Source organism: Scardinius erythrophthalmus (genome assembly GCF_964197995.2).
Source record: "Scardinius erythrophthalmus genome assembly, chromosome: 2".
In the NCBI taxonomy this organism is placed as follows: Eukaryota; Metazoa; Chordata; class Actinopteri; order Cypriniformes; family Leuciscidae; genus Scardinius; species Scardinius erythrophthalmus.
Genome location: NC_138222.1, coordinates 47,918,007 through 47,942,780, shown reverse-complemented (window position 1 = coordinate 47,942,780; position 24,774 = coordinate 47,918,007). Strand labels below are relative to the sequence as shown.

General features: G+C 37.5%; 1 protein-coding gene across 1 annotated transcript; it reads left to right on the top strand.

Annotated features, from left to right (window-relative positions):
* The first annotated feature begins 297 nt into the window (after positions 1 to 297).
* Positions 298 to 21,914, top strand: gba2 (glucosidase, beta (bile acid) 2). The gene is made up of 17 exons (XM_081392150.1): positions 298 to 872; positions 1,962 to 2,212; positions 5,489 to 5,580; positions 5,666 to 5,781; positions 6,306 to 6,524; positions 10,990 to 11,229; positions 11,827 to 12,083; positions 14,618 to 14,743; positions 15,416 to 15,600; positions 16,589 to 16,693; positions 16,851 to 16,958; positions 17,089 to 17,240; positions 17,375 to 17,481; positions 17,659 to 17,801; positions 18,006 to 18,121; positions 20,255 to 20,446; positions 20,688 to 21,914. Exons 2-17 carry the CDS (start codon positions 2,022 to 2,024, stop codon positions 20,904 to 20,906), a joined length of 2,568 nt encoding a protein of 855 aa, XP_081248276.1. The 5' UTR covers positions 298 to 872; positions 1,962 to 2,021; the 3' UTR covers positions 20,907 to 21,914.
* Positions 21,915 to 24,774: the final 2,860 nt, after the last annotated feature.

Sequence of the window (24,774 nt, the reverse complement as noted above, 5' to 3'; positions counted from 1 at the left end):
AACCGATATTTATAATTGCAAAAGAAAGATTTGATAACCTAAATATAATTTGCATGTACATTAATTAATATTAAAAATCATTTATATTTCGTGGCAGAAAATTTATTTGGTACATTTTAATAAAATGCTTATTAAAACCGACGTTTTGCATGCGACTAACAAAGATAAGGATTGTATTAGCAAAAGCAGGACTGAAACAAACTGGACTGGAACAGGCTTAAATAACGACAAACAAACTGTTCAAAAGAACCGATTCGGAGAAACGAGTACACACGTTCATCCACTCGCATTGGCTCCGTGGCAAATGTGACGTAAAGTTCCAGACCAAAAAATAAAAGGGGGTGGTAGGTTTTCATCAAAACAAAACTGATAAGGAAACTGTAACGTTGAATCGTTTAAATAGTCACATCGTGGCTTATGAGACAAACTATATACACAGAACAATGTTTGTGTTTATTTGTAAAATACTGAGATGACGACACTGCTGAAAGTTACTCCCCCGAGTGTTTACTCATTGGTTCAGGCCAACAGAAGGCCCTACTGTACTGAACTATAACTGGGAATTGATCTCGGGCTTTGACCAGTTGTTCATTATTAAGAGATCGGGATATGTAGTTCGGGATAAGATGATGTGTTTTTTACTTCAGGAATCTTATAAATGCTAAATACATGCTTTTGTCTGTACTGTACAACTTAGCTTTTGCTGTTCACTTTGAAACATTGTCCCAAGATCCAACCGCAAGAAGGTGGACCAGCAGCAGCAGCCACGGGGTGGCTTTTCTGACACGGTCATGCTGGCGAGCGTCGAAACAAGTGCAGCTCGCCACTGACGCGTCGCAGACCCCTGGGTGGTGTTGGAGCTGGAGGCAAGGGTAAGAGAGGTTTACACTGCTCCGCTGGACAGCGTGGGTTAGATAATAACTATGGGAAATACATTAATAATGCATGGGAAGTCGTATGTGTGCGATACGTTTTTCAAAATAGGGCCGAAAATGAAGTTTTACTATTTTTTTATAAGTAAAAAGACAGTGAAAGGATGGTAAAAGTGCTTGACTTTAGAATATGATGATCGTCTGTCTCAGGAGGCAACGTTAGGCCAAATAAAAAATATATTTTTTTTTTATAATCTGTATGCGAGTTTGCAATTTTTGCAACACTAACCAGAGTTTGGGACATGTTTAAAAACATAGTTTGTGTGATTTAGAGCATTTCTAGAAAGTAATAACAGAATTAAATAGACAAAAAATAATTTTGGAAAAAAAAAGGTATGAAAAACTATTGCAGAATGGAATCAGGGTTACAATTCTTAAAAAGGTGTCAGAGGTTTGAGGAATGTTATTTTTTGTAAAGGGCAGAAATCATGGATTAAAAATGGATTATATTCAATTCAAATTAGTTAATAATAATATATTATTATTATTTTAATAATATGTATTTTAGTTTATTCTTATTTATTTAATATTATTATTGTAGTGAATTTTAGTGCAGTATATCATGCCATGACATTGAATCATGTGCAGTCGAGAATGTCAAGACACGCTTAGAGGGACGTGTTATTTATTTAGCCAGGTGAATTGTACCTTACAGAAAAATGATAGGTTAGATTTGCCTGGAGTAGGGTGAAATGAAGGAAAGGTCAAGGTATTGTTAGTTAATTGAACAGAAAAGGATCAGATTTCATCTCCAGAACGTGGTTGTCGCTGTAAACTTAGCTCTGTCGCCTGTCACCCAGGTGATATGTGAACTTTGCGTTCGTATGCAGATTACCTACCTGTGCATGCAGATCAAACGTGATCTTTACTCTTACCTGCACCATGCAGTAGGTGAAATGTAATTTTTAGATTTGTCACCAAACCACGTGTCATTAAGGCTTTAGTCTTTAAATAAAGAGTTTTAAATAAATAGGTTTTAATAAAACCTATATAAATTAACACTTCTATCTATTTTGCCTTTTTTCAAAGGATTTAGGGAGCTGATTTTTACACTTTTGGTTTGGACTGGTGATCCCAGAGCTTCGAACTATGGATTTAAATGACAGCACATCTCTAGCCGAGCTGATGAGCCGGTACGTTTCTACAGAGACAGGATTTGGTGTCCCCAAGAACGGCTGGCGGATATGTCTGGCACACGAGTTCAAAGAGAAGCGGAAACCGTTTCAAGCCAAAGACGTCTCGTTGTCCAACATGATCGAGCATATTTCTTTAGGTGTCAGGTATGTTTAACAAGACATGTCTCAATTTGTTTCTCCTATAGTAAACACAATTTGCTAAAGAATAGACTAATTGTTCACATCATAGGCTGCTGAAATAGACCATTCTATACATCTCAAAGGCCTTTTGCACTTTAACATTATATAGTTGAAATAGGAACTGGAAATGTTGTTAAGTGGTTCTATTTTGACCTCAGAATGACATGTTTTCCCTGCTTTCTGCTAAACCTTTCTCTTACTGGTTCTTAGCAGTCAGCTTGACTTAAAGACCCACTCCGATGAAAATCATGTTTTTCTAGGTGTTAACATGTTCTTGTAGCATTTTTCTGATGTTAGAGGACATATCTTGAGAAAAATAAGCTCAAAGTTGTATTTCTGAGTATTTCTGCATTCAAATGGCTGTGAATCAGTAGCAGGCGCTAAAATGCCAGCTAGAAAAGACTGGAGTTGTGACGTAGTAACTCCACTGGGTGGGGCCACAAGCTCATACTCCCCTCCGCCCCCGCCCGCTCAGGTTCCGAGGAATAGAGAAGACGATGGCGGATCAACACCTATGTGCGGTAGCGGGTTGCAATACTAACTACGTACAGTTCACACCACCGCCGACTTGAGCGGCAAAGAAGCTCTGGCCGCCCTGTCAAGTACGCTTGTCAAAAAGTACGAGGAAGCTTGTTGACGCTTTGGCCGCTCTGACGTAGCAGCATTCTGTGTTCGATCATGGGAGAAGAGAAGTGCCACACCATGATAAGTAAACAGAATAAACAAGCGATACATTGACACTAGAAACCTTTTATAATGACAGCATTTGTATAACCGTTTTGGTCACATTATTATTTATTATTATTAATAGTGAGTGCGCGCGCGCGGCCGGGGCTCTCTCTCTCTCTCTCCTCGTTCTTATATGCCCTGTCAAGCGCGCCCTGTTAAACTGGCAGGACTTAAAAACACATGCAAATGATAAATTTTAGCTCTGTGATGGTTAAACTGCAATTAATCCGATAATGATAGGAAACCCAGCAACGGCGATGATCAGCTTCTCCTCCGTTTTCTCGGAAGCTCAAGTCTTGAACGTACAGAGGAGAGGAGGGGGAGGGTCGTCTCCGTGCCAACGGCTCCGCCCACAACACAGAGGCGAATTGCTATTGAGCTACTGCCGCTCTGCTGAAGCGAAGTCCCAGAAAACAGCACAGGTTTTGTGATTTTGGATAAAAACGGCATAATCATCATTTAAAGACCACTGAGAATGTTTAAAAATAGCTCGAAATATGATCGGAGTGGGACTTGACTTAACCAACCAGTGTTTTATGGTAACTGATAACATCTTCATAAAAAGAGGACAGCCCATTCTGTTTGTGCAAGAATGGTATTGCATCTCACATACTAGTTAAACTCGAGATGTCCTGTAATGCAATGATGTACTGCATTACATCCAATACGTAGTTAGTTATTCCTCTCTAACTAGTTAGACTTGCACAGTAACATACATTTTAAGGAAGTTCCTCCCTTTAAATGTAATAAACAGCCTGATTGCTTTTGGCCTGGGTTTAGATACTGTATTTTGTTGTAGTAATTATTTTACACTATTAATTTTTCTCCAACATCACTCTATTGCTGCTGCATGGAATTTTCCGCTGAAGCTGGTTAATCATTTTGTCAATACTGAATCATTCAGTCAATATTGTCCCTGTGTGGTGTTTTATTCCATGTTAATGATTGACACAAAAACTGTGATGAGTTTTTTAAAGATTCATTGTGCATTCTCATTTACACAGTCAGTCCTGTGATGTGTATGTGAATACCGTATTCATGTTGCTCAACCTTTACCACGTATGATTGAGTAATCACAATCCACACTAGCATAGAGCTAACGTCTGTGATAATCGTATTGAGTTGGAAATTAAAACCTTCTGTTGTAGGTGAAGGTTGCAGTTTTGGAAAGAAACTAATAATAACAAGAATAATAATTAAATCAATTCCAGTCAGTAGACTAGCAAAGGTGACTTTTTGTTTTCCAGGGCAGAGACAGTTGACAGCTTTTTTTCAGCCTTTCCCACAATGCCATCCTCTCTTTTATGTATGTGTGAATCAGTCTCTGTTTCTAAGCGCTATTGTGCTCGAGTGCGACGACTGAAAACAGCTGTGTGTGCATTAAAGCATGAGAATGAGCAAGAGAAAAGAATGAGTGTTGGATGGAGTTGTTTAAAAGTGACTAAAGGGAAATGTTGTATGTATACAGTATGTGTGAGAGAGGTTAATTATTAGGACTGACATTGTTGTGGTGCCATAAAGTCCTGTTTAAAGGTGCAGTAAGCAATTTCTGAGAATCATTGTTGAACACTGTTGATTTTTTAAATCAACCCAAACAATCACACTCCTCCATTCGTTGCTCCGCCCCCAAAATGCACGAACACGCAATGGAAGAGTGGATGTCTCTTTATCATAGTTGAAGCTAAGCAAAATAAAGTGTAGATCAGGGATTTTCAAACTGTGGGTCTCAGATTGGGAAGAGGTGGGTCGCTATTGTCAGTCACTATTGGCTGCAGCTAAATTTACGTTTCATGAATGACACACACATACAAACAGGTTGCACGATGTACCAACGTTAAATAGAAATCGTTATATTGCTTAGTGCGATTTTAATTACATAAATATGTCAGCATTGTGTTTCATGAAGCGCGCGCACGTGCGAATTTTCAGCGGTTCATTAAGCGGTTCGGTGCGCATTGTTAACAAGAAGAAACTCGTTTACTCCAATCACATTACACCTGAGAATTCACATGTCACGAAAGGCTGATTCAGGTCTGGGTTGCATTTCCCAAAAGCATCGTGAGCTAAGTTGATTGTAGAGACCATTGGTGACAATGATTCTACGATCTACTTAGGCATACGATGCTTTTGGGAAACGCATTAATCTCTGTCGTCTGTTCAAGCGCTGTTGTCTTTCAGAGATATGGTCGTCGTAAGAGTGCGTTGTTTGCGACTTTGCGTTCCCTCGCTTGCATTTTGATGCTCACTCTCTCTCCTCCCCCATCATGAGCGGACACGCCTCCTACTACTGATTGGCTACAAGTGTGTTGTGCTGCTTGGTCCACTTTCAAGAGCAGTTTTCTGAAATCGCTTACTGCACATTTAAGAAGTCAAAGTTACATGTCACTATATTCAACAAAACTCTCAGTTACCCATCTTCACTGTTCATTAATATCACTCCAAGTCTGTATGTGGGTATGACAGAAAGGTTAGTTTTGTAAATTCCTCCTTGCTTTATGTTTGTCTGAGCAGGTATCTGAGATGGTGGTACAAAAAGACCCAAGTTGAGAAGAAGGCTCCTTTTATTGATATGTTTCGAGCTTTACCACTGAAACAAATTTATGGTAAGTGCAAAGATAACCAGAAATATCAAAGCAATAACAGAAAACTTAAAATGACCTCATGTAATGGAGGATGTGTTTTGTGCAGGTGCTCCTCTTGGTGGCATTGGGGGTGGCAGTATTACACGTGGATGGAGGGGGGATTTCTGCCGCTGGCAACTAAATCCCGGAATGTACCATTACAAAACCGTTATTGCTAACCAGGTAAAGGGCTGTTTGTGATCCAATAAATTACCTACTTAAGCCATACTTCTGTTCAAAAGTTTAGGGTCAGTAAGATTTGTATTTATTTATTTGTTTGATAAGAAATGAATTCTCTCATTTTCAGCAAGGACACATTAAATTGATTAAAAGTGACAGTTAAGATGTTTATAATGTTTAATTTCTATGTCAAATAAATGCTGTTCTTTTGAACTTTCTATTCATCAAAGAATCCTGAAAAATACATCATGGTTTCCATATCAATATTAAGCAGCTCAACTGTTTTCAACATTGATAATAATAACTGTATTCTGAGAAGCAAATCAGCATATTAGAATGATTTCTGAAGGATCATGTGACACTGAAGCCTGGAGTAATGATGCTGATTGCTGAATTGCTGATTGCACATTTATTTTAAATTGTAATAATATTTCACAATATGAGCAAGTGTGTGTTGTCATATATGCAGGTGTTCAAATTTCTCTTTCACTCATTTTAAGTCTGTTTTAACCCCTTCTATGTCCTAGTTTACAGTATGTCTGCGCAGGGGGGGTCAGACAGTGTACCAGCAGGTGTTGTCTACAGAGCGACCCCCAACTCTTCAGGGTTGGAACTGGGGTTATTGTGGTGAATACGCCTTTTACCATGCCCTGTACCCACGAGCCTGGACCGTCTACCACCTGCCTGGCCAGAACGTCACTCTCACCTGCAGACAGGTGTCACCTGTCATCCCTCACGACTACAAGGTGACAAGCTGGGTTTGATATTTCAGCAAGAATGTGTTTGGTATTTAAAGCACATTGTGTCCACATACATACACACACACATATTACATATATTTATATATATATATATTTAGTATTATTATTATTTTTTTTCAAAACGATTAATCACATTAATATATATATATATATATAGATATATAGATATAGATATATATAGATATATATACAGATGCAATCGAAATTATTCAACCCCTATTGCAAATCAGGTTTATTTGGCTAAATGTACAGACTTTCAGCTGTTTGCAATGAACAAATCAAACCCATTGCAAAGTATGGAAAAGTAATTGAAATAACTCAACACAACAAATGTTTCAAGTGGTTTACCCAAATTTAACTGAAAATGCTACTTTTAATAACTTAACTTTAATAACCCCCTGAATAGAATCCATCTCGACACCACAAATCTGCAAAAAAGGTGTTGTCTTAAGCACACCTGATGTAACTAGGGCTTCATAATTGCACCAGTTGTGCTTGAGCTAGAAAACATGAAATACCTGAACTGGCTAGGTTTGTTGAGTGTCACGTTTGACTGCAAGTTAGAAATATAGTTAAGAGAAGGTATTATCACAAACAAACAACCTTCACAAACAAGAAACAGGATACAAAAAGATAGCGAAGGCACAAAATTTTCCTAGAGACACCGTTGGAAGCATAGTTCGCAGGTTCAGAGTTAAAGGAACAGTGGTTACACTACCTGGACGGGGCAGAAAAAGGAAGCTATCGGCGGCTGCAACTAGTTTTCTGAGAAGGCAGGTTCAGAAAAACTCTCGAGTGACTCCAGAAGACCTGCAGCAAGACTTGGTGGCAACAGGCACTGAGGTTTCACTTGCTCAGTAAGGCGTGTACTAAACGCATGCCAGAACTCCAAGATGTACACCACTACTGACCCAAAAGCACAAGAAAAGTCGGCTCCAATTTGCTCAAATTCATATAAATAAGCCACAGAGGTTTTGGGATTCTTTTCTGTGGAGTGATTAAACAAAACTATTGGAACTTTTCAGCCCTCTGGATCAGCGGTATGTCTGGAGGAAGAATGAAGCATATGCTGAAATGAACACTGTTTACAGTTCAGCATTGTGATGCTCTGTGGCTGCTTTGCATCCTATGGCACTGGTAAACTGCTGCGTGTGGAAGGCAAAATTGATTCATTGACGTATCAGGTTATCCTAGGAGAAAACATCATGCCGTCAGTGAGGAAGCTGAAGCTTGGGCGTCATTGGACCTTCCAACAGGACAATGCTCCCGAACATACCTCAAATTCCACCAAGGCTTGGTTACAGAAGAAGTCCTGGAAGATTCTACAGTGGCCATCAGTCACCTGGCTTGAACCCCATAGAAAATCTCTGGTGGGATTTGAAGGTGGTTGCAGCACACAAACCCAAGAATACTACTGAACTGGAGGCCATTGCTCATAAGAAACAAGCTCAGATTCCTCAGAGCCAGAAGCTGGTGTCTGGTAATATATCTCGTTTGCAGCAGGTCATAGCAGCAAAAGGGTGTTCTACTACAGGGGTTCCCAAACTTTTCCATGCCAAGGCCCCCCAAATACCACTAGGTTCTGGCCAAGGCCCCCCTTTTGCAGGATGTGTTATTGAACCCATCGACAATACTACGGCACGTGTAGAAATAAATAAATAAAACATCTAGGTGAACATCAGATATATATATATATATATATTAGGGCTGGGAATCGATTAGAAAAAATTAACTAATTACTTGCACAATTTGCTGTAATTAATTGCAATTAATTGCATTTCCTCCAAGCTTGTAATCATCAATAATTAAAACTTAGAATCACCAGAAAAAAGGAACAGAAAATAGCCCTATATTAAAATAATATTAAACATCAATATATCAATGTATTATTCTTTTTCAATAATCAATCAACATAATCAATTTAAGATTTTTTTTTTCAATTTTTTTTTTTTTTTACTAATTATAAAAATAAACTATAGTCCTAAAAAAGCTATTATTACACATAGCATGTGATCAGAGCAGGTCATTTTAAAGGAATAGTTCACCCAAAAATTAAAAATTCTGTCCTCATTTACTCTTCCTCAAGTTGTTCCAAACCTTTATGACTTTCTTTCTTCTGCTAAACACAAAAGAAGATATTTTGAAGAAAGTCGGTAACCAAACGACTGATGGACCCCATTGACTTCCATATAGGAAAAAAAAATACTATGGTCAATGGGGACCAGCAACTGTTTAGTTACAAACCTTCTTTAAAATATCTTCTTTTGTGTTTAGCAGAAGAAAGGAAATCATACAGGTTTGGAACAACTTGAGGGAGAGTAAATTACAGAATTTTCATTTTTGGGTGAGCTATCCCTTTAACATTGTTGCCCAGCATGAATAACAGCGCAGCAAACAGAAGTCTAGAGAGAAATTTCACCTTATTTGAGCGGACTTGCTTTTCCAGTGCGTGATCGGTACATGATTGGAGCGTTTGGGCCGTGAACGACAGAGCAGAACGCGCAGCGCGCCGACACCTATGGCCGACACACACACACACACACACACACACACGGAACGGAGAGTGCGGCGGCGCACACGGAGCGGAAAAGACCCGCTCATTAAAGCTGCTCGAGAATGAAACCCGATCCACATATTTTCGGCTTTTTAATAGCAGCCGCAACAGGAAATCATTAAAACGAGGCAAAAAAAAAGTGCTGCGTTAAATGCGTTATTTTTTTAACGCGTTAAACATTTCAAATTAACCGCAAAGATTAACGCGTTAATTCCTCCAGCCCCAATATAGCCTATATATAATAAAACACCACTTTTACCCAAACTGATTAATAAAAACAAGTTTAAATTAATACATTTTCTATAAATATGTTTGTCTTCATTTTCTTTAGTAGGCTATGTCAGAAAAGAAAATGAAGGCAAAAATCCTACTCCAGTTCTTGTTCAAACACACTAACTATACATGCAATATGTGCATTTTAGGTACTTTTTGTGTGAAATCATATTTATTTTGTCCATCAAAAGTGTGCCTTCACTTTAATTGAGCGTGAGCAGCGCAGCAAAAATAGACTCGGCGCCGAAACCCTCCGCTTCACTGCTGCTCACGCGACGCTCCTGCTTGACGCTCACGCGCTGCTCCTGCTCGCGGTGTGAATGCACTCACTGAACATGCACGCCGGAAAAAAAATCGCGCTGCTCGCGGTCTGAAACGACCGTAATTCACAAGGTTTCCTACATGTGCGTTCTGTGTGCATGTGTGATGCTGATGTTGTGCGATCATGTTATTCATGCGGCGCCCGAGTGCATTTGAATCGGCATATGTCAGACTGAAAATCACGTGAAAATCGGCCAATTCTTGTCACTAGCCGATCAATCAGTTCATCTCTAAAATATTAACATTAAAAGTATAATGTTAAGATAGGCTATGCAACAAATTATTATAATGTTATTTCATAACAATACTCATATTAGCAAATATTTAATATTTTTTATAAATATATATTTTTTTACTTTTTTCCGCTTTTTTCCCCAACTTGCTGCGGCCCCCCTGGCGCCCCCTGGCGGCCCCCACTTTGAAAACCCCTGTTCTACTAAGTACTAAAGATGGTTGCCATAAAGGGGTTGAATAATTTTGAGACTGCAGAAGTCATTAAAAGTTTTCAATTGAATTTGGGGAAAGCACTTGAAACATTTGTTGTGTTGAGCTATTTGAATAACTTTTGTTTGATTTGTTATTTGCAAACAGCTGAAAGTCTGTAAATGTTGTCAATAAACCTGATTTGAAATGGGGGTTGAATAATTTTGATTGCAACTGTATATGCGCAATTGTGTGTGTATTCTGTATATATTTATATATGTGTGTGTGTGTGTGTGTGTGTGTGTATGTGTATATATATAAATATATATATATTTATATATATATATTTACACGCACACATACAGTATATTATATAAACAAACCTTTATGTTAATCGATTTGACAGTACTAAAATATATTATAATATATACTTTTATTCAGCAATGACGTTTTAAAAGTGACAGTAAAGACATTTATTATGTTACAAATAAATGCTGTTCTTTTCTATTCATCAAATAATCCTGAAACAAATGTATCACACTTTCCACAAAATATAAATCGGCACAACTGTTTTCAACATTGAAAATAATAAGAAAAAAATGTTTCTTGAGCACAAAACCAGCATATTAGAATTAATTCTGAAGAATCGTGTGACTCTGAAGACTGGAGTAATTATGCTGAAAATTCAGCTTTGTCATCACAGGACATCACATCTCAGTAATATTGTGAAATACATACAAACAATGAGATTAGTTTTGAAACAGTAAATTTAATGGATTAAAATGTAAAGATGGCGTGTATGTGAGTGATTTTTTTTTTTTTACAGTTTAATCCACCAAATTTGCTGTTTCAAAACTAATCTCTTTTTGTCTTTTTCAGGACTCCAGTCTTCCTGTGGCTGTGTTTGTGTGGGACATTGAGAATAAGAATGACTACGCTCTTGATGTTTCCATCATGTTCACGATGGTTAATGGGTCGGGCCATGAAGACGATAAAATAGGGGGCCACTGGAATGAACCATTTCACCTTGAAAAAGAGGGAGAATCTGTGTCTGGGGTTTTACTACATCACGAGACGCCTGTCAACCCTTACACTCTGTGTATAGCTGCAAGAGAGAAGGTAATGCATCATTGTAAATCTAGAAGCAGGTTTTGCTTGTAGTAAATGTTTGAAGAAAACAACTCTGTTGTAAGGAGTGCACAGACAAATGTACTCTGCCAAACTGGTTCCACCATCAGTTTGCTGTACAGTGTGTGGTCCTGTGTCCCTGTGCAAGTAAGAGTATTATTAAGTTGACTGATTGCTGTGGTTCACCACATTAAACTATGCAAATATATAGCTAATGTAAAGTACGTTTGAGAAACGAGACTTTAAAGACAGCTTAAACTGTTAATTACAGTTCCAAACTGCATTTCATTCTGCTGTGAAACACACAAAAAAGATAAGTCTTCTTTTGAAAGTCAATGGATTCCAATGTTGTTTTAGACTCCATTGACTGTCATTTTAAATATAAAACAAGCTTCAAATAATCTTTCATGTTCCACTGAAGACAAAAAGTCATACAGGTTTGTAACAACATTAAGGGTGAGCAAATTATGCTAGAATTAAATGTTTTGGGTGAACTGTATTTTAAAATCTGTTTAGCTAGGTAGCTCACTGGGTTTTGAGACAGTTGTTGTACTTCCCCTAATTATTTAAAGTTTCACTTTATTTTAGTCTGACCAAGAGATCAGTCACCAGACAGCGTTTAGCCCAAAGGGAACCTGTAGTGCTCTGTGGAGTGACCTCATGACAGATGGACGGCTCGACTCGCCTAAGGACTCCAGCACACCCACAAAGAAAGGGGAGAAAGTGGCGGCAGCCCTGGCTGTGAGCTGCTCGGTGCCTGCTAACCAACACAACCGTGTGGAGTTCAGTTTGGCCTGGGATATGCCTAAAATTACATTTGGCTCCAGAGAGAGAATATACGTCAGGTATGTGTATATGGACAAATTATAAATCCCTTCCTTTCACCGAGCTTATTAATACATTACAGTTATGATCCATGATTTGCTTCTTGCTGGTTGGTTGTCAGTGGGAGGGAGATTCTCATTCTAGAGAGCATATTATTGGACAAAAATGTGGACTCAAAAAACATGAGTCATCAATATTTTTGGACCATTTTCTGAGAAGTGAACAACTGTAAATTTTTAATGCAAACAGCATTAAGTCATGCAGGGGGAAATTATTTCAGTTCAGAGAATCCAGATGAATTAGACCATGATGTATAAATATTTTAATGATTAAAATAAACTGCATTATTTTCACTGTTGTTTTTTCGGTGTCTCCAACTCCAAACTCGCTTGTGTTTGTTCTTTTATCTGCTCTCTAATCTTTCTGTCATTCTCTTTGTACACATTATGGATCAGGTTACCTTGGACATACTGATGTCTTTTTTTTTTAGTGTGTGTGGAAATTGCATGTCACAGAGATGGCATTTGATTTTTATCAAGCACAAGAATGTTTAAAGGTCCCATGACATGAAATTTTCACTTTCTGTTTTTTTTTAACATTAATATGACTTCCCCTAGCCTGTATATGGTCCCCAAGTTTCTAGAAATTTTAATCGGTGTAAATCGAGCTTTTGCTATCTTTCTAAGAGCTGGGCTTGCTGAACGTCCGAAACTAAAGTCTGGATCATTACCAACTCTCTTTGGCTCAGTTACACACCTCGGACAAATAAGTCAACTAATAATACAAGTTGTTGCTTTACTGTTTATGGTTACCTAGCTTGTTACACGTAGAATGTGGCTGTAACATTAGCTATGCAGTTACTTGCGCTAATGTAAAGTTAGATAGCATCAAGTATGTGTGTGAATACACACACTGTAACGCGAGTGTTGTACACTTCTTTGTTATTTGGATAGCGTTTTCCTGTTGGTTATACGGCGTGCGCGATATCCGCATTTCAAGATCGCAGAGCTTGATGTAATTGTAATAAGATAAATTACAGATGTTACAGATCTCTCGTGAAAAGGCAACAGTAGGTTAGCGTTAGCTACATGATAATAACTAAACCATCCGAATAAAGTCCAGACATAATATTTTAAACTAACCATTCGGAAACGTCCTGCTGGAGCCGCTGAGTTGCAACTTCTTCATCCGTTGCTTCTCCATCTGGATCAGATTCTGGGTCAAACTGAAATGCTTGAACGACTGCGTGTCTCCGTGCCATTGCAATATATCCAATGTAAACATGCATGGTCTACCGTTGCCGCAGATGGTCAAGGCCACACCCACCCTCCACCTTACGCCGCCTTTATCCTCCTCATTAACATTTAAAGCTACAGACACCGAAACGGCCCGTCTGAAGGAAGCTCATTCTGGGACTGGCTTGTAGTGGCTATAATTCTGCACCGAGACTGAATTTTTGGAAAGAGATTTCAGATACAGTACTAGGGACCACTAAGGCCTATATTAAAGCCTACAAAAAGTAGCATGTCATGGGACCTTTAACCTTAACAGAAATATGGTATATTATTTAAAAGCTTCTTTAAATACCCTATTTTTTTATTATATAAAAAACGCATTTTAATCAATTTATCCATTTACACTAAAAGTAAAAAAAATGGGGTCTGTATGTTTTTTACATTTTTTTTAAATACTTTTATTCAGCAAGGATGCATTAAATTGATCAAAAGTGGCAGTTAAGACTTTACATTGTTACAAAAACATCCCATTTCAAATAAATGGCTGAATGTCCCAGTATAGTCCTAAATGTAGACAAAATGGCAGATACATACATTATTGGTTTACGGTTGTTCTCTTAACTGAGAAAAAATATTGATGAAATAACTGAGGGCGTAAAAAATAACTTATGTCTTAAATCAAGGCACAAACACTTTGACATGTCTCGTCCATGCTTCATGTTTCAAAAGGAAACGACACTTAAGCAATTTCACCAAGGAAGTGTTGTGAATGTGACATAGAAAGAAGCTTCATTATTTACAAGCTTCATGAAAGGAAGAGACTCATCATCAGTCATAAAGTGAGCTCAGCGAACATCAGGAAAATTCTGAAAGGTCACAGTTTGTGCTCCTTACGAATTCATATAAGAGCAGCAATGATGATTTGTTTAATCTCAGAGAACCCAGGAGACAATGATGCATAAATACTACTAATTAAAAAAAATATGTCATTACTTTTGTTTGCATTACGTTAATGAGAATGAGACTTCATTGCATTACAATAATGGGAATTGGGGAAAATGTGCTTAATTGTTATATGAAGATCTTAATGGTCCTAGAAATATGTCTCAGTTTGTTTATGCAATACATAATTGCATTTGAGATGATGAAATAATGATGCTATGAAGTAATAACAGGGTGTGTATGGTGTTTGTTTTACGAGATAAAATAAAGAAGTGTGAAGTCCGCACACTGAAAATTACTGCTCCAAAAGAATTTATTCAAGCAACGTTTCGACCCTCAGGTCTTCATCAGGCACAATGATTGTATTTTTGTTTCAGGAGATACACACGTTATTATGGCACCAAAGGAGACGCTGCCCCGTCTCTGTCTCACTACGCCCTCACACACTACACTAAATGGGAGGAGAGCATTGATGAGTGGCAGAGGCCGATTCTACAGGACGGGTAAAGAAATGTCATTTCCCCATGAAATATTTCAAGCGTGATGGCGTAATAATAGCGTGCGCTGTCAGTTAATCAAGTTACCCACGGCTGATTTGAGTGACTCTTTACAAAAGACTGTGTGTAAGCAGGCAGTCATCGTTCCTGTGTATTGATTTGATTACTATTTATCCGTTATGTGCATAGACAAGAGCAACCCTTATATGCCATTTTGTGCATATTATTTGTTTTGTTTCACCAGTCCCCATACTTTCATTGAGTGCACTTCATGTAGAATGAAATGTGTGTTTTTTGAGTGGTATTGCCCTAGTCACATGCAATATACTAATTCTGAGTGTCCATCTTTGTTTCAGCATAAGGCAGCTATTATATTCAGTTGCTAGGCTGATTCATCTATTGATATTTGGCCAATTTGAGATTAGCAGTATCAGCGACATCCATGCCAGCTTGGCAAAACTCTTTGTTGACTCAGTTTTAAAATGTACTGACAGCACCGCCATTGGACGAAGCACATTTACTAAATATTGTGTGAAATAAATTTATTTCAAGATTAATTTGTGTTTTTCATCAATTTGTGTAATTTGTGTTTTTCATTGTATTTTTCATTTGTGTTTTTCATTTGTTATTATTAAAATATTTCAGTCACTGGTAGCCTTAAACACTTTGTTCTTCTAGGTCTCTTCCTGCTTGGTATAAATCTGCTCTGTTTAATGAGCTCTACTTTGTTGCGGATGGTGGAACTGTGTGGGTGGAGCTTCCAGAGGATGCTGATATCAGCGGTGGGCTTCGTCCTGAGGATGGGGGGCTTCCAGCCCAGCCTGAAGTTGTCAAGGAGTACGGCCGATTCGCTTACCTAGAGGGTAACATTCAGTATTGCCTTAAAATGAAAACTGAGCTCAAGATTTGTTTAGAATAGGCTTATGACATTCGGGCCCGGTTTCACCGACCTTAGACTTAGATTAAGCCAGGATTAGGCCTTAGTTTAATTAGGCCATTTAAGTAGCTTTTATAAATGTGACATAATTTAAGATATGTAAGTGCAAGTTGCTTTCAGTTAAAACAGCTCAAACATCCATTTTAGTCTGGTACTAGGCTTAAGCCTTGTCTGTGAAACCGGGGTTTGATTTAGGAACCAAAAGTCATCATGAAAAATTATTACTAGCTTTAATGAGAGTAAATCTGTTGGCTGCTAGGTTCTAATAAGTGTTATTTTAGTATTATTTATAGACTATTATTGTATTAATTCATGCTTTTATTTTATATTTTCAATTTTAGTTTTCATTTTGTTATGTGCTTTTGTCATTTTTATTAGTTTTTATTAGTATTTTTATATTTCTGTATAGCTTTGATTGATTTTAGTGTTTCAACTTAAACTAATTTGTTAGTTGCCAAGGCAACATTTCAATATTTTGTCTAATATTTATATTTGATTTAATTTCAGCTTTATTTCAAAAACCAAAAACGTTTTTTAATGGTTTTAGTTATAACTTAGAGTTAATTACTACAACACTGGTTCTAATCAAACAAATTTTCATACTTTAGATCTCAGTTCATTGTACACTCATGCCCGGTTTCACACACCAGACTTAAGTTAGTCCCAGACTAAAATGCATGTTTGAGCTCTTTTAACTGAAAGGAAATTGCACTAAAATATGAAAGTGCCATTGTTTTGTCTCAAGATGCAAACCAGTAAAATTGTATTCTAAGACACATTTAAAAAAGCTACTTAAATGCTCTAATTTAACTAAGGCCCAATCCTGGCGTAATCTAAGTCCTGTCTGTGAAACAGGGTCTAAATGTTAATTTATGTAATAAATCAATTCTGTGTCTCTTACTGTCTTGTCCCAGGTCAGGAGTATAGGATGTATAACACGTATGATGTGCACTTCTATGCTTCATTCGCTCTCATCATGCTTTGGCCCAAGCTGGCTCTGAGTCTGCAGTATGATATTGGTGAGCTAAGCTTCCATTTTTCTGATAACATTGAAGACAGTATTCAAATTCATTAGTAATAACATACTTTTTGTATTTTAAATTAATTTGTTGATGCATTCCCATTCCGTTTTGCATTCTGTGCTTGTTTAAATCTCTCTCTCTCTCTTTTATTCAGCTGGTAGTGTCGTTCAGCATGACCCTACAGAGAGATTAAATCTAATGGACGGCCGATACTCCCCAGTCAAGACCCGGGGCGTTGTACCTCACGACATTGGAGACCCTGGTGAGTTGTGCATAATAGGAGACCATGAATTCACACATGTTGCATATGGAAAAGACAGAAAGAGAAATAACCTAAAATAAAAATTGTGATAATCTTGAACCTCATTTACATTTTTTCCTTGTGGAAACAGATGATGAGCCATGGGTTCGTGTCAATGCTTACTTGATCCACGATACAGCCGACTGGAAGGATCTGAACTTGAAGTTTGTGCTTCAGGTGTTCCGAGACTATCACCTGACCCAGGATGAGCAGTATCTGAAGGACATGTGGCCTATATGCCAGGTGAGTTGTTTGTGTTTTATTTTAGTAGTTTGTACAGCATCATATCTTCTGTATATGTAAATGTAGAGGCGCTTGTCAAACGCTAAGTGCTTTAGGACACATTACTCAAACGTCTGATATTCTGCTTTATTCAGACAGTCATGGAAACAGAGTTGAAGTTTGATAAAGATGGTGATGGGCTGATAGAAAATTCTGGCTATGCAGACCAGACATATGATGGATGGAAGGTGACAGGACCCAGGTTGGGACTCAGGATGTTTATTTTATTTTATTTTATTTCTTAAGATGAAATTTCTCAGAATATTTAAACTATATGATTGTTATTTTTACATTGTATATTAAAAACCTGTATCATGACACAAGTTTTGTAATGTCTGGTGTAGCAGCTCAAGTAACCCCTGTGTTTCTGCTCTTCCAGTGCATACTGTGGAGGTTTGTGGCTGGCATCAGTGTGCATGATGTGTAAAATGGCACGTGTGCTGAATTGCGAGTCTGTTTATCAGCGCTACAGAGATATTTTAGAAAGAGGAAGCGCAGCCTTTGACAAACTCTTGTGGAATGGTGAGTGTAAGCAGACACAGGGCTATTTAACCTAACTGTAATTTTCCATTTTTGTTAAAAACTATGCTCATCCATTAGATTAAATCTGTTTCTATACTGAGGTATCATTTGGAAAGAGAATATGACTTTGAATAAAACATTTAGTCTTCCAACAACATTAATTGAATTTTTCCCCTGTGGAATGTCTTTCTCTTTCTCTAACAGGCAAATACTACAACTATGACAGCAGCGGACAGAGTCTGTCCAACAGTGTAATGTCTGACCAGTGTGCAGGCCAGTGGTTCCTCAGGGCATCTGGACTTGGGGACAATGACTACCAGGTCAGTCTGAGAAAGATTTTACAAACATTTGTTTGTATATTTACCACTTCGTTTTCATTTTCATTTCATTTCATTTCATTTAAGTCCCCCTGCAGTCAATCATTTTATCCCTTAAAACTCATCTTTGTTCACCAAAATGACAAAAAAACGATAAATTCTTCATGCCTTAAAATAGCTTGAATGTTACTCCACACCCTGAATATGCAAATTAGTCCCTGCCTCCTCTCACTCGCACCAGATCGGACTACCTGATCCACTCGCTCAACTTTACTGTAGTAAACGCTGCATAATGGCAAGTGGAAATACTGATTTAATGTTTGAACCAGAAACTGATTCAGAAGAAGTGGAAGAGTGAATTACACAGGGTCGTCTACAAGTCAGTGTTTTAGAATAGTAATGCGTATGTAGTAATTTTATGTGTCATTCTCTACAACATCTGACACATAACGGTAACTGATATTAGTCTTTGGCTTGACTATGTTATTAAATAGCTAATAATATGTTATCAAATAGCTAATAAGGTGTTGCTAGTGTTACACAATCCATGTTCGCCATCTCAGTCTGCCTTCTAAAAATCAGTCTCCTTAAAAACACTTTGAACAACTTAGAACGTCAGTGGAGAAAGGCATATAGTTCATCATAACATCGTAATATACATCATGTATATAATTCACTCTCTATATTGCTAAATGTACACGATTTTTCATTTCAACAGAAAAATTTACCTGGATAACCTTGCTTCTCTTGAGACCCCTCTGCTTCAGAGCATAGTAATGATATGCTGAAGCCCGCCCGCATGTTGACGTGATTGGTCACAACATGTTTGTGACATAAGAAACACCGGCGATTTCAAACCGCGTTTTTGAGACTGTCTTTAGATCACTGCAGTTTTAAGGAGAAAATACTCAGCAATAATGTTGACTGATGAATTTCATATTAAGCATATTAAAAACACCACATAGACATATAAACAACATTCAAAACTTGATTTTCACCACAGTGGGTCTTTAAAAATAACTTTATATGATTTCATCACCATAAGAAATAATGATAATCTTTAAAATACGGTTCAATGCTTTGACATAAATGTATTAGCTGTCATTTGCTAACAATAAACAACAATTTCAATTTATATTTAAATATAAACAACAATTTACACTAGTGTTCAACATAAGAAGTCTCTCATGCTCACCAAGGCTGCATGTAAAATGTAATTTATTCCTCTGGTGGCAAAGCTGAATTTTCAGCAGCCATTATGATCCTTCAGAAATCATTAAATCATTAATATGCTGATTTGGTGCTCAAGAAACATATGAATACTATAATCCTCACAGTTGAAAATGGTTGTGCTGCTTAATGAACTGTGAAAATAGAGAGACAGTTCTTTTTCAGGATTCTTTGATGAACAGAGGAGCTGTGTCCCAATTCAGAGGCTGCATCCCTCGAAGGCCGCGAAGGTCGAATCGAGTGTTGTTAAATGGGACAGTCTAGCGTATGGACGATTGTTCTTGTCGCCTAGCAACTGTCACAGCTGCCGTTGATGAGTGGCAGTAACGTTTGTACTGGACTTTTTGGAAAGTTATATTCAACTGTCTTAAAACAAAACAAGGATCACAACCTGTCTAAAGATGTTCACCTTGGTCCATTTATGTACATAATAAAGAGTATAAAATTGCATCTTAGTAAGATATGTCAACATTTGAACCTTTTACATTTGTATTCGTTAGATATTCACGCAAGTTTAAACCCAATTCTTACATTTAAAAGGATTATCAAGTAATTTAATGCAAAAAAATCATTCGGTGTGCAATGAATCTTGGGATAAGTTAGACTGCGAAGGATCCACTCCTATGTGGTCCAGTATACGAAGGACGCATTTGTATGCCGACGCATTGAAGGAGCCTTCGAATTGGGACAGCCTTCGCCGTGCCGCTGTGACACGTTCAGACTTCGAACGATGCAGCCTCTGAATTGGGATGCAGCTAAACTCTGAAGAACAAAAATCTTTGTGATATTATAAATGTTTAATGCGTCCTTTCTTTATAAAAGTATTGATTTTTTTTATTTGAAAAATGTGTATATTTATTTATGTTATACGAAATTATACTTTTTTACATCCATTTCTCTGTGCAGGCTTTTCCCAAGGAGAAAATCCGTAGTGCATTGAAGTCAGTGTTTGACCTCAATGTTATGAGCTTTGCAGGCGGGCAGATGGGTGCAGTGAATGGGATGAGACCAGAAGGTGTTCCTGATCGTTCCAGTGTCCAATCGGATGAGGTGTGGGTGGGAGTAGTGTACGGATTGGCAGCTACAATGATACATGAGGTAAGTCAAACCTCAGGTCAAATCATCAGGTTTCAGATTAAAGGTATAGCGGAGGATGTTTTACTTCCTGGTGGGTAACCTAAACTATTGGTCCTCCTAATTGTCAATCATTCTGGTGAATCAATCAAACTTTTCAAAAAGTGGAGAGGGCGGGTGTTATCTAAAATTTGGAAAGATCCTCCGCTATACCTTTAAGTGAACCTTTCGGTTATCTCCTAATACATCTCTCGGCATCTCCCAGGGCATGGTGGATGAGGGTCTGCGCACTGCAGAAGGCTGTTACCGTGCTGTGTGGGAGAGAATGGGAATGGCCTTCCAGACTCCCGAAGCATACTGTGAGAAAAGCATCTACCGCTCTCTCGCGTATATGAGGCCTCTGACCATCTGGGCAATGCAGCTTGCTCTGAGCAATCGACCAAACCACAACGAAACCACTGATAAAGATGTGGGACAGGACTGAGCTGGAGCTGAAGGGAACTTGCACTTTCGAGCCTCCATAATAAAGTGACCTCTTAATTTTGAACTTTGAAAGACTGCAAAAGAGCTTTGGATGTAATGTCATTGTGCGCCATTGGTTCACACAGAACCTAATTCCATTATTTTGTAAAGCTTACTTTTCCACTGAAAATGTGCATAAGCTTTACCACAATCCTTCTGTGTAGCAGCTGTAAATTATAATTTTACAAATGGTAAAGTGTAAAGACTTGGTCTCGGTGAACTGACATGCTGTTCATTATGATATAGTGTGTAGGGACATTGAATCGAGTAGTTAGAGCATGATTCTATATAATTTTCACTGTATTTTTTTTTTCTATTATGGGAATGATTTATAGAATACTTGAAGAAAGGACTGCTGTTTTTTTTTTTTAAATAGCTGTCATTGTATGTGTCATAAATCATCTATCTGAGGATTTGAGTCAGTCCTGTACATTATTCTACAGAATTATAATAGATATTTAATTGAGTAAATTTGAATGAATGTTTACCTACATCAGATTCATTTTTTCATTAAATGCATCATTAGGCATTTATTTTCTCTACAGTATTTAAATGTTCTGGCGGTAAGGAAATGGTGCTGGCCAGTGGCCAAAGTTAAAATCAAGCCTGGCTTTAGTGTGTGATTTAAATTAATGACTGGAAGTGAATCAGTGTGCAAGCCACAGCAATGCACACTACCATTCAAACATTTGTGGTCGGGAAGTTTCTTTCAGTGATTTTGAAAGAATCTCTTATTCTCACCAAGGCTGCGTTTATTGGATCAAAAATAGTCAAAGTGGTGAAATATTGTGAAATATTACAATTTAAAATAAATAGTTATATTTCAAAATGTAACAATCCCTTTGTGCCCTTCAAAATGACTTTTTAGAATGTTACAATGTAATAGGACTTCCAAGCAAGGTTATAAACACATTTATTACTCGAAATAAAATAAACAAGAACTTTTTTTATTTCAGCTTTTTGCCAATGCAACATTTCTCATTTTTGTTTAGGTTAAAGGTAGGGGTTGGCAATTTCATAGAGATTAGCAATAGCAAGTTAGCTTTGAAAGCATGAGATCCCACCCTTCCTTCAGAGCGTCTCCAAAGCCACGCCTTCTTCAAAACACATGAACACAGCCAGAGTCACGAGAGACAGCTTTAAATTACCTCATGTCTCAAAGCACATAACATTACAATAATAATGAACGTAAACAACTTACAGAGCTCTTACTTTTACCACCTGACTGCTTCAGATTTATTTCAGCGTTGATAGTGTTGACATCAGAGGTGGACTAAGTACACAACTTACTTGAGTGAAAGTACAGATACTACTGGTCAAATATTACTCCGTTACAAGTAAAAGTTGTAAAGACCGATTCTTACTTAAGTAAAAGTACAGAAGTACTCGTTTTTAAAAGTACTTAAGTATCAAAAGTAAAAAGTAAATGTCAATGCATTGTTTTATTATTGTTGCATTGTTGAATGTAATACTTACAGTACCTTATGCCTCTGAGTCTGCCTGCCTGCCCTCATATCAATATTATATTTGTTTCTAGAACACAGTTCCAGTAGTGGGATTGAATATGAGATTGAATAAGTGCACTCAATAACGTCTACAATGGTTTCGGACACCCAAATGGCTGTTCCCTCAAATAGTGCCCTTGGCTTAGTTTTTTGGCTTTGACGTCAACCCGACTTTCATTTCCAACCAAAATCCAACGTCTTTCCGACGTCGGGTTCTGACGTAAATCTGACTTTGTGTTTTGACGTAAATCTGACGTCGGGTTTTGACGTCAACCCGACCTTCATTTCCAAACCAAAATCATCCCCTGACTGACATTATTACTTTCTACTCAAGGACCTTGACAGAAACGTATGGAGTAAAAAGTATGATATTTGTCTTTCAAATGTAGTGAAGTTAAAGTAAAAAGCTTCCAGAAAAAATAATACTCAAGTAAAGTACAGATACTCAAAAAGTGTACTTAAGTACAGTACTCAAGTAAATGTACTTTGTTACTGTCCACCTCTGGTTGACATAGAAAGGCATAAATCGGAGTCTGAGGACATTAACAGAACGTCATGGGTTACTATCTTGCAATTATGGTGTGACACGGCGCGAATGCAATGTAAGCTCATTTTTTTGGTTCAGGAGGAACTGTAAAAGGCTACTACTGTTTTTTTTATTTTTTATTTTTTTTTGGCACTCGATGGCTGTCTGTCTACAACTCTGCATAACTTACTTAGTCGTTATCACAATGTGATGCCAAGATTGGGAACCCAGGCCATAATTCTTAGAGTACAATCCATTTGATGATTAAAATAGTGTGCATCTAAAATTAATAATAACAATTTATAAGATAATAATTACAGAAGTAAAATTCGGACCATGATACAGCGTGCAAAAACAGCATGGAAACCATGGCGAACATGACAAGCATGCCTTCATGACACCAGAGTACAAAGTGCTAATCATAGTGTTTTGGTTTCAGCCACTAGAGGTCTATCTTGAGCCTTCCAATCTGTTTGATGGAGATTTCTGTAGAACTCATTCAGTCCTGAGTGCTCTGTCTCTCTGGAGTGCTAGAGGAGAGGCGTCTAAAGTGCACACGGTGTGTGTGTGTGTGTGTGTGTGTGTGTGTGTGAGAGAGAGAGAGAGCTATGCCACACAGAGGTCTTATTTTAAACACTCTTGTTAAAAAATATATGAGTGTGCTGATATTTAATTGATGGCCCTTCTAGACTGCGCAAGGTACTGTAACATGGGCTAGTCAGAGAGTGGCAGAGGAACTATCACAAATTTAAAAAAATAAATAAAAATGAAACAATATTATCACATTAGCAGTATGAAAACACCATCTTGATCTACATCTATTTAATAGCTGGATTCACAGCAAACAAAAATATATAACATTAATGTTTTGTCATTTTTTTAATGCTGGCTGAAAGTTTTAAAAATGTTTTTTGGGGAGGTTATGCGAAAGTTAAAGGAACATATCCATTTTATAATTTTGCAAACATTATGGGAATGTTCCTTTTGATTAATTTCTGAAAATCCTGAAACAAGTTGAAACATTTCAAAAATGTTAGATGAACATTAGAAAAACGATGCTGATTTTTATCTTGTGTTGACGTTGTGAGAACATTATGGGCCAGTTGCATAAACTTAGCCATTATGTTAAGACTTAATGTCTTAAAGTCTTAAGAACTACTATGACCAACTAGCAGTTAGTTAGGGGTAATCAGTCTTACTGTTCGCCATCAAATTAGACCAATCTACGATTTCATGTTACTGATGTTATGCAACTGGCCCCAGATCATTTTGAATTAAAGTTCTATTAATGTTACTAGAATAATGTTCATAACTCTGACAGAACCTTGCCTGAACATTTGAACACAAATACTGTAGTAATATAATACAAAAACAGTCCCTAATAAAATGTAGTTCCCAACAGGACAAGCATAAAAATGGCACCTTTCGAATTTTGTGGAGGATATTCAGGGTGAAACCGGAGCCAAGAAAACTGTCTCATCACCACAATCCTTGTCCTATTCTATCCTGTATAAGAGATTAATGAAGCACAAAGAACATTCGTACCATGAAAATGAAAAAGATAAGCTCTAAACACTTCATTGTGCTCCTGCGCTCGCTTTGGCTTGAAGATGCGGATGTGTGCCTTTACTTGCAGGCCCACAAAGATAAGTTTGGATTTATCTAAATGGAAAATGAGATCACAGTGCGCCTGAGAAGCCGGCACATCCAAACTACAGTACGTTAATAGGTGCCCATTATAACCATTATCTGCTTCCATAACAGAAACTTCAGTTATAATTAAATGGTACCTAACAAAA